Raw genomic sequence first — 14,923 nt, 5'->3', positions numbered from 1 at the left:
GGAAGGCAAGGTCCCTTCGGCCGCCGCTTCTTTTCTTATTCTCTTCCGCGTTCTTTAGTCTCAGTCTCTTGCCCCTGCTTCGGAATGCACGTCAGCGTGCATAATACGAAACCCTTGGCCGAAACCTCGGTTCAAGCGCACAGTCGCAAATGGCAGCGGCGCGCGTTTTGCACCAGCTGGGAGACTAAGGGCAAGAAAATGAAACGGAAAAGGGAAACGGTGAAAACCCCCGTAAAGGACTTTCCCTGTCTCCCTGCTAGAAAAAGGCTTCTCTTTACCAGCACGAGGACGAAGGGGGAAGCACCGTAAAGACTGGGCAGCGCAGCCGCAATCGACGACCAGTGCCCCTCGAGCTCGCATGGAGGGCTTGACGACTGCTTTACGCCCGACAGAGGTTAAAGAAAAACATTTGCCGTCGCCACCAGTGCTTCCTCGCTCTCCGGTTTCTTTCGACGATGCTTTGGTAAAAGCTGACGTATGCGGTGTGGAGGGCTGCTGGTTTGGTTCGTGTGTTTGCGTGTGTCTGTGTGTGTGTGCGCAACGGCGCGGAAGGGGTGGGGGGCAGGGTTAATCGGGTTAACATGAGCGAAGCGGCGTGTTTACCACGCTGAGAGGTGTATGCCCACAAATACAGGGACCAAGTGGCTAACCCGACAGCTTTCTAAGCGGTCGTTGCCCTTCGCTAATTTCTGTAACCATTCCTTTACTGCGCTTTGAAAGCGCATAGCCACCTCCATACCCGTTGCTCCAGAGCACAGCTGTTATTATTACGCTACGGTTATGGTGCTAAGTAAATAACATCGCATAGCCGCTCATTGAGAGTTTCCTGGCCACGTGACTGTCTGAATGTTGTTTTTTTCTTAAGTGGCATTAGGCGAGGACTTATGCGTGGTGCATTAATGCATTATCGTCGCAATCTCACAACTTCTAAATAAATACACTTTGATATAGAGTCTGGATAATTTGCAGCAGTTTTCAGAAGTCTGCCATTCCTTTTTTTTGCTGGTTGCGCAACCAGTTTAAAGGAGGGTTTCATTTACTCTGTGCGGCCAATCGTTCTTTTCAATCAGCGTCGCTGCAAGAACCATTGCCGAGACACCAAGTCAGTGGGACCGAGCCAGTGATCTCATGTTATTCCAATCACTGAGCCAAGTCTACTAACGAAAGGAGAAGTTTTTCAGCCACCTCGTTCATGAGTGAGTCGTGGTGCCGACGGGTGTACAGCTCCGTGAGAAAGCCCATGGCTTTTATAACTGCGTCTGAAATTTGGTTCTGATAAACCAGTTATTGACCGGGTTTTCAAGTGTGGGGGAAACATGGAGGCGTGGATGGTTCTTTCTGTAAGCGTGGTCACGTAAATCCTTCTATAAGAGAGCAGGTGCGAACAAGAACGTGGAATGCCCGGTAGGTTAACAGCGGTAATTGGGGAGGACTGCCATTAAGGAGGGGTGCCAGTACTGAGACAGGCAAAAATGAAGCTCGAGGGGAAGGACAAAAGAAAGAAAAGTACGAAGAAGTGAAACAGAATACACTCTGTGCCGGCTGCAGACCTTATATCTAATGTCTCTTATATGCGGCCATATATCTCGGGAACCCCATCAAGCTATAACCAAATGACTGACCAAGTTTATCTTAAGCCAGTGACTACCCATGTATAGAAACACCGCGGCCAAATGAGCATAAGCGCTTAAGGTTGCAGCGATGTCTTCGCATATCTTAAAACATTCTTGAGGGCAAAGCATGCAAAGTAACCCTCTATTGTTCCATTGTCTTGATGCAAGACCGCTATCAGAAAAGATGATCCTGAGACCTTGGCCCATGGTTTCGTGCATTCACAAGGCCGCGAAAGCCCCATAGTGATACTTGAAGACGACTGGACTTCACAAGCGTCTCTGAGCTACCAGAGCAAATTCGTGTTGTGGGCCTTCACTTAACTGTTCATTCCTTTTCTCTTAAACTTGTTCTTTCTTCTATATATTACTTTTTTTTCCTTCCAACGTCCCACGTGGAGGGCAGACAACCGGGCCAAAGCTTGGTTAACCTGGTAAAACTTTGGTTTGGGCGAGCTGGTTCATCGTCGAACTTGTTTGGGGCAGCGCTAAGGAACACACGGACAAAGACACATAGTCACCGCGCCCATGGCGTCTACTATGTGTCTTTGTCCGTGTGTTCCTTAGCGCTGCCCCAAACAAACTTGGTTAACCTCCCTGCTTTTCCTCTTCGTTTCTCTCTCTCTCTTGCTTGACTTGCTTGCTTCTACTTCTCAACTCGGAGGTAAACTTGCCTTACTCTACGCTGTACTAGAACTTGAGTTAGTTTTGCTTTTCTCCCGGAAACAGATGGACCTTCTGTTCGGCAAACCGAGCGATTCGAACGGCGAGAGCAGGGGATGGAAGTATTTGCCGTGATCCCGTTCCAACCTAACTGATCGCTCCCTGAGTAAGTGCGCAAAACTGCGCACTATACCTCTGACTTGCCCCTGTACGCAGAATGTCTTTCGGGAATCGGGAGTACAAAAGGAGGTTGAAATATGGTTGAGGAAAAGATAGGGGGCGGTGGGGGGAAGGGGGAGGGGAGCTTACACTATTTAGGAGGGAGAGACTACTTTCGTACCGGAACTCTTCCGAGCCTGTGTCTCAAATTTTACATTGTTTCGAGCGATATACCTCGTTCGGTCACCCCCAGCTGTACAAGAAAACCGTATTTCTCGATGGCCCCATCGGAGCACCCCAGATATTCCGCAGTCGCTGCATTTGCGCCCGATGTGCCCGACGACCATCGGTTTTGTCGAACAGTAGCCGAGCACCTTTCGCAAAGAGAGATAGAGAAAAAGAAAAAAAGAAAGAAAGAAATCGTCTTTTTTTTATTTCCTTTCTCGACTTCTTTGCTATCTTCCCGCCAGCCTTTGGGCCACACCGTTCCTCGCTCCTAAACGAATGGTTTCGAAAGCGTGCCAAATGACGCGGATATTTTAAATGATTTTCTCCCGGCTGTCTAAGACACACGAAGAGGAAGAAGCAGCAGCAGCAGCAGCAGCAAGGAGGAAGAAGCGTAGAATCAGATGGTCGCTTCTCCCGGAACGCTCGTATTGCCCCGGCTTTTCTTCTCACCTCCGATGCAGTCGAGCGAAGGGTCCCATTAGCCTGAACGAGCTGGGGCGCTAAGAACAGGATGGCCGAAAGAGAAAACGCATTGAGAAACGCTCGCGGAATATAGGAGGAAATGACGCATGAACACCGCATTCTTTATGTCTTTTTGGATGTGTGTTTGTGTGTATGCGCACGAAACACCTTGCAGGGTACCGAGACGGCAGCAAAAAGAACACGTTCAGAGACTGTTTTGTAGGAACCACCGTGGTAGGAACCGTTTTGTTTGTCCTTCTTCCGGCTTGGAGGCGCTGCGAGCGACACGGGTGTATTTTGAGACTGTCTGTTTCTTTGTTTTCTTTCAGACAACTTCGCGTGAACTAACACCGCAATTAAAGTACCGTATCCGCACAATTTCTTTTGCATTTGCGCTTGCGCAAACACGTGGTACATTTAGGAACAAATAAAAAAAATAATAATTAAAACAACTCAGCGTCCTCTTGCTCTCGCCATAAAAGAGTGAAATTTGAGCGCATCAAATATACGCTGCCTTTCGAAACTTCCAATCGGTTAGATTTGATTAAGAGCGCAATAAACGAGAAAGAAAAGAGAGAGACATTCATCAAAATTATCTTGCTCAACTTATAGATTTGTAGATTGGGATACGTAGCGATTACATTCCAATGTTTCGTGTCTCTTTCTCATGTGTGCTTTGTAAGGACAAATCTCCTCTTGCCTTATGATGAGGATGCGCTGATTGTTACCACTGTTGGATAAGACAATACTAAAATAAAACGAAAGGAGCCATTACGTTACAAATAATTTTCAAGTTCTCGATACTCGGTTTTTGTTGTAAATGCCGTGTATAGAACTATGGTAAGATTGCTACAGCGGCACACTGCATAGAAAAAAGTGCAACCCGCCTTATGATTGCATAGAGAACAGCCAAGCAAGTAAGGAGAAGGAGCTTGGATCGCTCGTAAAAGGGCCTTGATGCGCATTTGCATTCAGGTCCACTGTTAAAAAGAATGATCAGCCAATAATAAAATCAACACAACCAGATAACGTGTCTACCCTACTGGTATAAAGCCATTTCATATAATCCATTATACTTACCTTTACGCTAGAGATTTGGCTTCCGATACTTGCATCAAATCTCGTAAATCATCGATGGCGAAAACCAAACGATGGACCGGAATATACGCACAAGAGACTTGGAATCACTGAGGGCATCGCTACCACCTACTGTCGCGCCTTCCCTTTATTCTTTTATTGCGCGCGCATGTGTGGCTTTGTACCGCTTACTCAAACAAGCAGGTTTTACCTTCTCGTCATATGCTAAATGTCTCGTTTAAGAGACGATTGATCACCCGCTTCCCTTTTTCTATACGTGTGTCTTTTTTACAAGTTTACATGGTAATTAAAAATGACAAGTTGTCTTCTTAATACTTCACATTTTTTTCTCTGTTCTGCTTTCTAACGTGCCGACGTCTGCTTTGCAGTTCCACCGGAGACACCTGTCATCAGAGACAAGTTTGGCAACAAGGTGGGCAAGGTGGCCGGCCCTTACCGAGAAGGCGAATCGCTCACGCTCACGTGTGAAGTCAATGGAGGCAAGTGCTTTCGTATCTGCGCTAAGTAATACGCTCCAAACGAGGTGTTGTAAACTCGGAGAGTAAACTCTTTTGTGCGTATTTTCTTGAAATTTTCAATGTCGTGATATAGGCGAAGAAAAGCGCCATATACTCAGGACGAGAAGAAATGTGAAGTACCAAATTGTAGCCCATGGAGCATCCAGTACTCCAGTAGTTGTACGACATTAGGTCACGATGCTGAAATAATAATGCTTATTTACATATATTCCTATAAGTGAGAGTGTCACTCCAGTGACACTTCACGTTCATCCAGCATAGCCATCGAGTCTACAGAAAAATAGTTATAGGTAAGTTGAGTAAAAAATAGTCGGTTGTAGAGGAACGCCACTACTGCATAGTTATCGTTTCAGGACTCTTGCCGAACGAAAAAATCTCACCATCTCCCACTAAAGGCAACCATGCGGGGATGCGAAGGAGCGCATGGGTCGGCTTAAAGTTCCGTTCATCACGGGCACCTTGCCCGATGTTAACGCGTCCTTGCATGTGGAGCACACCACGAATTCACTGTAGCACTGTTGCTGTTGCTCGTCCCGAACTCTTGTTGGAGCACGCCACGCGGATTCATCGCGCGTCTGCAGAATCTCGTTCCCCGACGCCATCACGTGATTGCTGAAAGAGTGTAAGGGGGAGAGGCCACAGCGTCTTACCCAGCCCCTTACACAGGCCCGAACGCGCTAGCGCGTGCCAGCATACGCGGGTTTGTCTGCGTTACGCCAAGCTAGGACAGCATACGGCAGCCCGGGCCCCTAAGGTGCTCTGCACGTATCATCATCAATGCGGTCGAAGAACAAGACGAAGAAGACTTCTCCTTGGCGCGAGCGCGCGCTGAATATGTTCCAGATGGCTGTGGTAGGTTTTAGAAAGCGGACGGTTGCCAATGGAACTACGGACAAAGCCCAGCGCAAAAGATGCTTCCCATCTACAATCTACAAGCTACTCGTATAAGAACTATAGGAGTAAAAAGTGACTGCTATAGGAGTAAAAAGTAAACGAACACTTGGCCGTCATTTTATTCTTATCTGCTGCAAGGCTCACTGCTACGCATAAACAGAGCATGTTCCGAGCAGCAAACGCTTCAGCAGGTTTATGCTGCCAGTTATTGCAGAGCGATATTAGGGACGGTAATATCGATGAACGATCAGTCGATTAATGGTTGAAAAGTGTCCCGCAAAACAATGAATCGTCATCGATGTCCGCCTTTTTAACACGAAAGTGTTTTATGCCGGGGTCCACCAAGTACATCCGTCACGGATATGACATTCATATAATAGACGCCAACGGGTGAGAATAGAAAAAAACTAAGAAAAAGACACCCCGCTGGGAATCGAACCCACGACGTTGCGGCCGCGACAGCAAGCGCCCGACGCTCTACCGACTAAGCTACTTCGGGAGATGCTAGACACGGCGCGAACGCGCCTTATATCTTTCACACATTCTCTTTCGCGGCGGGCGAAGCGGGGAGGTGCCGCCGTCTGTGAGATGTGAAAAGAAGTAATGCTTCACGATCGACACTTACTAGCGCTTACTCCAAGATTGCGCGCGATATTGGAGGCCATGGTTAAAGCGTCTCGATACCAGAGAGGTAGACTGGCCGCGCTGGCGTCGCCGAGGCACCCTTGACGCAGTTACGTTCTTTGCCTTTGGCTTCGTGTTAGCCTGCGTCGGCTCATCATAGTAGTAGTGGAGCTTCCGCGTGCACCAACGGGATTTCTCCGCCGCTGACTGCTTCAATTGCGAGAGCACCGACTAACAAAACCGCTGCAATATGCGTTGCAGAAAGCACGCGATTTCGACGGGCGAATGTCGTGCCTTGGTGGAGCGAGAGCAGCGCCTGCGAGACAGAGGCCAGCGGGACGCACGCGTTTGCGGCTCAGGCTACGAACCTCTACCTCCCCTGTTGCTGAAGCGCAGTGTGTGTTATGTATGCACGAGCACAGGCGTCGGCTACCCATTACTAGAAAGCGCACACCGTGCCGTTTCTCTCCTTAATTGACGACGCTTTGAAAAAGTGCATACCGGGTACCAGTGTTGATTATGAGCTTGTTGATATCATCCTTACGCGGGATTCACGATTCGCTGTGTCCAAATATATGTTCACACCGTCAGCTACCACAACAGTTTAATCATGATCATGGGCGTTAGTCGTCGCGATAGAGACATGCTGTCAACATGGGTGCATCCACGTCAAAACGGTGCTATAGCTGCCAAACAGGAATAGACATTGTACAAGCTCTCATATATCACTACACCATAAGCACTACTTCTGTGAAGACACGTTTCACTTTCGTGTTATACCGATTCCTATGACGGAGGGATCAGCCATGTTTTTTTAATACTTAATCGATTGAACATTTTTGATTAATCGATTTACACACAGTGGCAGGAGTGACGCGAAAATTCTGAAATCGTACAAGAACGCTGAGCGAGCTCGAGCCGCGACTGTGATGCTTCGCCGAGTGCATGGTGGGAGATTGAGAGCGACTCTCGCGTGTCGACTGCTTTCTAGAGTGCAGAGTGATGGCGCAGCCGTTAAAGTCAAGCGATTATCCCTCTCTTCCACCACACCGCCCATGCATTAGGTCAGGCAGTCAGCCTCGGCGAGCGAACACTGATTGAAAGCGTTCCCTAAATACGTTCCCTCGTTGTATCGGTCCAAACAATATCAGTAAAAAGAAAAAAAAAATCTTGACGACGCTTGAGCTTCGCCTTCAGGAGTAGAACACGATATCGTGATCGGGCACATTATTCGGGGGAATATGAATCCCACCGTCTTCTTATTCGCTTTTCAGTGGACACTTCAACCGTGCCCCGAGAAAAGGCCGACTAGGATAAACCGTAAAGCAATGAAAGTGCTCCAGCGTTTTTCTGAAGACAGTAATATTTGTGATGGCTACTGAGTTCTTGAACTTGTAGGACTGTATATATATATATATATATATATATATATATATATATATATATATATATATATATATATATATATATATATATTATTTATTTTGTTATCCTAGCAACTATGTGGAAAGGGGTAGCCGTCACCAAGCATTGGTGGCAACAACTCCTTCGTTTATTTTCTATTTCAATAAAAAAAAAGGAACGGGTGTTGTGCGTAACGTTGGCCGTTTGAAACACTCATAGAATACATGCCTACTGCAAGTGTATTTGCTAAGTGTCCAACACGCCATAAATCAGCGAAGTGCGAATCAGCGAAGTACCCAGAACGCGTCCGTAAATACACGCAGGTGTATACTTTTTTAGATGCGAAGCATCTTATGGCGGAGCTCAAACCGGTGGTGGTGGTGGTGGTGGTGTGCGGCGTGACCATCCTTACTGCGCATGCGCAAACCCTCTCCACACACTTCCTCCGCACTCCCCCTCTCCCCCTTTCCCTCTATCCACTTCCCCTCTCCCCTCGCCCTCTGAAACGCGGGCTCGACATGCCGAAACGCTCCTTCGCATCGCCTCATGGTCCCCTTTAGCGGGAGATGGTGCGCCCCTCTTCTGCGCAACGCCACGATGAGCACCAGCGCATGCGCGTCCCCTCCCCCTCTCTCTCCTCTCCTACGCTCGCCCTCGCGCGCCTGACAACCGCGTTCCCCGCTCGCCTTGTGAGAATTAACGGCAAGGCTAGAGGGAAGACACGACGCGCGTAGCGTTTCTCTTCGCGTTCCACGACGCGACGTCGGTAGCATGCCGAATGAGCACCAGAGGAACGCGATAGTGCAAGTGCTCCGGCTTCGCATCGCCTCATGGTCCCCTTTAGCGGGAGATGGTGTAATTTCTGATGCTGTTGCTGCTGATGATGAAGATTAATTATTTCTGAGGCGCTTTTTAATGGGCGGGCCTTTAAACTACATACTCGCGGCGCAATTCACATGATGTGATGTCTCGTGAAATTCTACCTATCTTCTGCGCAATATCACATGTGCTAACGGGACTCCTCACACTACATGACTCTTGTATAGGGCTTGTTTCGGAAGCCGCTTCAAGCACTGGCATGGCTCTGTGTATAAACAGTCTAGCGCCTCGTAGAGGGCCAGGGTTCGATACCCACACGAACCCAAGATGTTTAATATTTGTTTATCTGCATCTATCTCGATAGAGTTGCCGATCGAGATGGATGCAATAGATTTGCCGATCGCAGCAAGATATGCTGCGTCCAAACTATTGTCACGCGCCGATTGTGTGGCCACCCACGTTGCCGGTGCCTTGTATAGCCTATTTATTAACAGCGCAGCTGTATAAGCTCGGACTAAGGCCGGCGTCGTAGACAGAAATCTCGGTGGGTATGCGCCACAGTCAGCAGGTATCGGCCAAGCAGCTCCTACCATAGCATAGCCACGGCCGCGATATAAAAAAGAAGTCTTTTTAGGGGCGAAGCTCCTTAAGGCGGCACCCGTTCGTCCCTCGTCGTCGTCGTAGTGCGTAACCAGTCTTACGCTTTGACCTCCAAGGTGGTGCCGGTGGGAGATTTTTCCTGTGCGTTGTTGAACAATAAAAAATTCGCAGCGTGCGCGTTAACTAAAAGCCGAATTCTTCTGTCTCTCATTCCCCATTAGCAGCCATTGGCATGTTCCAGTAGGAAACGTTAGTAGAAGTAGAAGTGTAAGTGTTAGCTAAAAGCCGACTTCTTCTGTCTCTCATTCCCATTAGCAGCCATTGTTTACCTCCAAGGTAGTGCCTGGTGAGATTTCTCCTGTGCGTGATTAAACAATAAAAATTTTGTTCAAAACGCCGTTGATTGATGAAATAAACCAACGAAAGACGCCAGATCTTTTCTAAAAGCAAAACGAAAGAACGCCAGATGTTTCTAAAGCAAAACGAAAAGACGCCAGCTGCTTAACGAAACACGCCAGATGTTTTCTAAAGCAATGGTTTTCTAAACAATGAAAATTCACAGCGTACATGTAAAATTAAAGTGAGCTGCAAGTCGTCATAACTCATCGAACCTTTAGTATAAACGCGCCCGATCTCACGTCGGTGATGATGTACTGGGCAGAATTCACGGAAGATTCACGGTTTACCGATGAACCTCCGCAGCTTCGCCCACTCATCATCATTCACTCCGTGGATATGCTGTGATTTTTTTTTTAAGTAGCGGCCGTGGCATAGCCATGCATAGCATAGTATATAAAGAGGGTGGAAAAGGGAAGTGAGAGTGAGAACAAGGAATGTGAGGTTGGTGAGGAAGCAAAGGAGGAGGGGTTAGGTTATAGCATGGCATAGCCTTGTAGAGTATAGTTTATGCGCCACAGACAGTAGGTACGTGTCAAGCAGCTCCTAGCATAGCATAGCCATGCATAACATAGTATAGAAAGAGGGTGGGAAAGGGAACTTGGTACTGCATATATTGGTGTTTACCGCGAAGGAACGACGCAGGACGACGTAAGACACGAGAACGCTACAACTCCTTTCCTTTTTCGTTTCTCAGTGTGGACGCTTTTTCCGCACGCAATACGAAAAACCGAGCGCTCCAGCGCCTTAAAATGGCGTTAACAACATTCGCATCGAGCATCGATGCAGGGAAGTTTACAGGGCACTGGTAACAACGGCCCTGGTGACAGTAACCGTATCAGGCAACAAACACATCGTATAAACGTAGTTTGTACGATGTGTACAAGTTTGTACGCTGGCTAGCACTCCTAGGATCACACTCACAGAAATACCCAATAAAGTGTACGAGGAACGACCGCCGACGCATCTCAATTAGTAGAGCATCAGACACATAATTCGAAGGTTTTCGGTTCGAAACCCGTCGGTGGCCACTTGCATTTTCGTCTTCTTTAACTCCTTTTACAATTGTGTCGTAATTACTACACTACAGTTAAAAAGTCAGGAGCTCTTCTTTCTTTTTCATTGCGCAATCCTCGCTCCTAACGTAAGCGTTCAGTTCTATTATAGGCAGCGGCCGTCCCCACAATGCTGTTTTCGGGCTCAATCGGCGTGGCATCTTCATGTTCTTTCCAGCGTTCGTCAGCCTCCAGAACGGCCCAATGAAAGGATCATCACGCGATCATGGAAACGCGGGTTAGGAATTTTCTCGAAGTCGGCATTTTCCTGAAGTGTGCAATTCCTGATGTCGAGTTTACGCGCTGTCCAGCAGATCGCTTTTAGTCCGCCAACAGTAAATATTTCAATGAAGCCCCCAGAGCAAGTGTACTGCTTCCCAGTTGTTTTTTGCATCGTTGGTAGAACTCATTCGTATGCTTCAGTACAGTTCTTATTAGCAAGCATGGGACCGTGGCCTAGTCGTCAAGGCACTCGCTTTCGGACCAGGGAGACCAGACTTCAAACCCCAGCCCCGGAAAGAACGTTAATTGATTTTTAAATATTACTTGTTCGGTGCGCGCCAGTTGTGGGTATGGAGGAATTTTCGGAACACCACCACCACCAGCTTCGCAGGTCAGTTAACACAAGTTTCGCTTGTGAACTATAAATAATGTCTTCTGCGCTTGTCTTGCCTCCGTTGGCTGTTGTTTTCGTTAGGTATACATACAGGAAGACGCAGTTATCACCTGTCCTATTGCACTATGAGTCAATAAGGCAGGTTACGGATCACTCGTAGGAAAAACAAACAGAATAAACTTACACACATGCTGTTAGATCAGTTTGCAACTGCTGCTAGCTGCATACTCGAACACGGGGCAAAAAATTGGCCGCGTATCTGCGTGCTTCGGTGCAAATGTCGTGTAAAGACGATAGAAGAGGCGCTGTGTGAGATATGGACGCCATCTGGCAATACGTCGGGAAACATGAGTGCTGTGTTGCGTGCTGGTAGTCCCGGCGCAGCAGCAGGCGAAGACCGGCGGTGACCAACGCGACCGGCGGGGACGCCAGCCAGCCCGAAAACGCGGTTTGGCGCGAAGCGCTGAAGCAGAGAAACGTCCGCACTCAACGAGTACTCTCCACACACTCTTTTATTTACACGTCGCCTGGGTAAAACAGGAACGCCAGAGCGGCGCCCACAACCGGCAGCCTGAAGGCCGCCCACAACGCTGCTTTTTCATTTTTTAAATATTTTTTTTCACCTTCTTGGCCTTCTCAAAACTAAAGTTTTTCAACACCAACCCATGGCATTCGTACAGTGCAATACAGAACCGAAACCGAAACACAACAATGAGCTCGTGCGAAGGGCACGGAGGAAGGCAAATGTCAGCGCAGTCGCATTTTCAGCGCTCACTAGACGACGACGAAGTAAAAGAAGGCACAGGACAGGCGCTGCCTGTCCTGTGCCTTCTTTTACTTCGTCGTCGTCTAGTGAGCGCTGTTTCAACAAAGATGAACGCATACCAACTCGCTCAAGCTTCCATTCTTATGCATTTTCAGCGCAGCTTAAGAAACTAGGGTCCTTAAAATTACGTATGTATGCATTTTCTATTAAAGGAACACGCCACCTAATACTTACCTAGTGATCTTGCACCTCAGATATGCATGATATTTACTTTTTGATCGACAACGTTCACAAGTATGAAAGCCGCACCAGTTCAAGACGGCTGGCCCTTGGGCAAGTGGTTCAATTTTGGCCGAGTGGCTGAATCGAGGGACGTGCCGACAAACAGAAAGACAGACAGACAGACAGAAAGACAGACCAAAATTTCTGCGTTTAAGTTCCCCAAGAAAGACTATCGTCTTTAATACGTGTTTCCGCCTTTTGTTCGCACATATGCAGCTTTAAATTGACTCATGATCTTGCCTTCTACGTGCCAGCAAGGGCTACCTTTGAAAAATGAGCAAGACAATAAGCTGGCCCAAAGCTCTCACTGGATTAAAGCCAGCCGCACGATAGCACAGCTAGTCTACGTCATCCTGAAAAGCCTCCGTGCTAGATCAGGTTATGACTTTGAGCTCGGCTGCCTATCCTAAATAGCTTTCTGTGGTCTGCGCAATAAAATGCACTGAAAAAAAAAAGAAATTGAATTTCCATTTTATTCTTTAAGCAAATGACTACATCATTAAGAAAACTGTTGGAAAGGCGCCGTTTAAATGTCTGCTACGAATTCGTCACCAAGCAAGGGGCAGCATCTACCGAAAGAAGCACTGAGAACCATAGGAAAGAATCAAATGAATGAAAAATTCACGCAGACTCTACTTCGGGAGTTGTCCAAGGAGGTTTTTTAGGAGCGGAGCTCCTTATAGTATCACCTGGTCGGTCGTCGCTCCATGCGGCGTGTCCCCGCCGTCGCGTCTCCCGTATCATTCAATAGATGGCGCTGTCCCATAGAGATGCATGCAAACTGCAGTTGGGTGACGATATACTAGATGACGCACAATCCAACCAATCCAAGCATGCAAACTGCAGTTGGGTGACGATATACTAGATGACGCTGTCCCATAGAGATAGAAAAGAAAATAAACTAAAAAATAAAAGAAAGAAAATAAATGAAAAGGAAATAAAAAATAAACATAAGGAATAAAAAATAAAAAAAATACAAAAATGAAAATTATAAAAAAACAAGAAAAAAGGAAAAAGGAAAAATAATCAAAGCGGCGTATCGCTTTGATTACTGCTGGGCGAAACCACTGAACATTTCATGGTGTAACCATGATTGCTTCTGGAGCTTCGCCCAAGCTCTTCATCATTCACCCGTGGATATGCTGTAATTTTGGGAGCAAAGCTCCTTATAGCATCACCTGGTTGGTCGTCGCTCCATCCGGCGTGTCCCCGCCGTCGCGTCTCCCGTATCATTTTATCGATGGCGCTGTCCCATAGAGATGCATGCAAACTGCAGTTGGGTGACGATATACTAGATGGCGCTGTCCCATAGAGATAAATAAATAAATAAATAAATAAATAAATAAAAAATAAAGAAAAAAATAAAAACATAAAAATAAAAAATAAGAAAAAAATCACAGCATATCCACGGAGTGAATGATGATGAGTGGGCGAAGCTGCGGAGGTTCATCGGTAAACCGTGAATCTTCCGTGAATTCTGCCCAGTACATCATCACCGACGTGAGATCGGGCGCGTTTATACTAAAGGTTCGATGAGTGTTATGACGACTTGCAGCTCACTTTAATTTTACATGTACGCTGTGAATTTTCATTGTTTAGAAAACCATTGCTTTAGGAAACATCTGGCGTCTTTCGTTAAGCAGCTGGCGTCTTTTCGTTTTGCTTTAGAAACATCTGGCGACTTTTCGTTTTGCTTTTAGAAAACATCTGGCGTCTTTCGTTGGTTTATTTCATCAATCAACGGCGTTTTGAACAACATTTTTATTGTTTAATCATGCACAGGAGAAATCTCACCAGGCACTACCTTGGAAGTAAACAATGGCTGCTAATGGGAATGAGAGACAGAAGAAGTCGGCTTTTAGCTAACACTTACACTTCTACTTCTACTAACGTTTCCTACTGGAACATGCCAATGGCTGCTAATGGGGAATGAGAGACAGAAGAAATCGGCTTTTTGTTAACGCGCACGCTGCGAATTTTTTATTGTTCAACAACGCACAGGAGAAATCTCCCACCGGCACCACCTTGGAGGTCAAGATCTGGTACTAGCGTTACGACTGGTTACGCACTACGAGGGACGAACGGGTGCCGCTTTAAGGAGCTTCGCCCCTAAAAATAGAAAAAGGAAAAATAATCAAAGCGGCGTATCGCTTTGATTACTGCTGGGCGAAACCACTGAACATTTCACTGTGTAACCATGATTGCTTCAGGAGCTTCGCCCAAGCTCTTCATCATTCACCCGTGGATACGCTGTAATTTTTTTTAACCTTCTTAAAAGATTCAGGCCGTGGCAGTCGCATTTTCGATGAAGGCTAAAATGCTAGAGGCCCGTATACTTAAGTTTAGGTGCACGTTATTGAAATTTCCAGAGTCCTCCACTACGGCGCGCCTCATGATCATATCGTGGTGGCGACTCGTAAAACGTTTGATATGAACGAGTACTTTTGAATCCGTGCGCCGAAAATGTCGATTATGCGATCGACAAAAAAACTCTCATCGATAAGTATGCACCGATTAATGCATGAGGTGGCGAACGATTAATCGTTAATCGATTTAAAAAGTTAATCGATCATTCCTAAGCGATTTCAAGTTTGAGCTCGTACGCAGAGTGCCGTGAGACTAGGGCACAGAAATACCCAACAAATTATTTGTCGCACGTGCGACACAAAACTTGCACAACGCAACATTTAGCGAAGTGCATTCACGCGGCTAACCCAACTTCTAACTGC

At 46.9% G+C, this 14,923-nt stretch overlaps 1 protein-coding gene across 1 annotated transcript in view; it reads left to right on the top strand.

The window, feature by feature from the left end:
* LOC119385835 (hemicentin-1) overlaps window positions 1-14,923 on the top strand; it is a 102,194-nt gene that overhangs the window by 28,463 nt on the left and 58,808 nt on the right. The window contains exon 3 of the mRNA XM_049414129.1: window positions 4,589-4,699. Within this exon, the coding sequence (XP_049270086.1) occupies window positions 4,589-4,699 (111 nt within the window). The remainder of the gene's footprint in view (window positions 1-4,588; window positions 4,700-14,923) is intronic.

The sequence above is a fragment of the Rhipicephalus sanguineus genome, chromosome 3 (assembly GCF_013339695.2).
Source record: "Rhipicephalus sanguineus isolate Rsan-2018 chromosome 3, BIME_Rsan_1.4, whole genome shotgun sequence".
NCBI classification, from domain to species: domain Eukaryota; kingdom Metazoa; phylum Arthropoda; class Arachnida; order Ixodida; family Ixodidae; genus Rhipicephalus; species Rhipicephalus sanguineus.
This window is presented reverse-complemented; position numbering and strand designations above follow the sequence as displayed.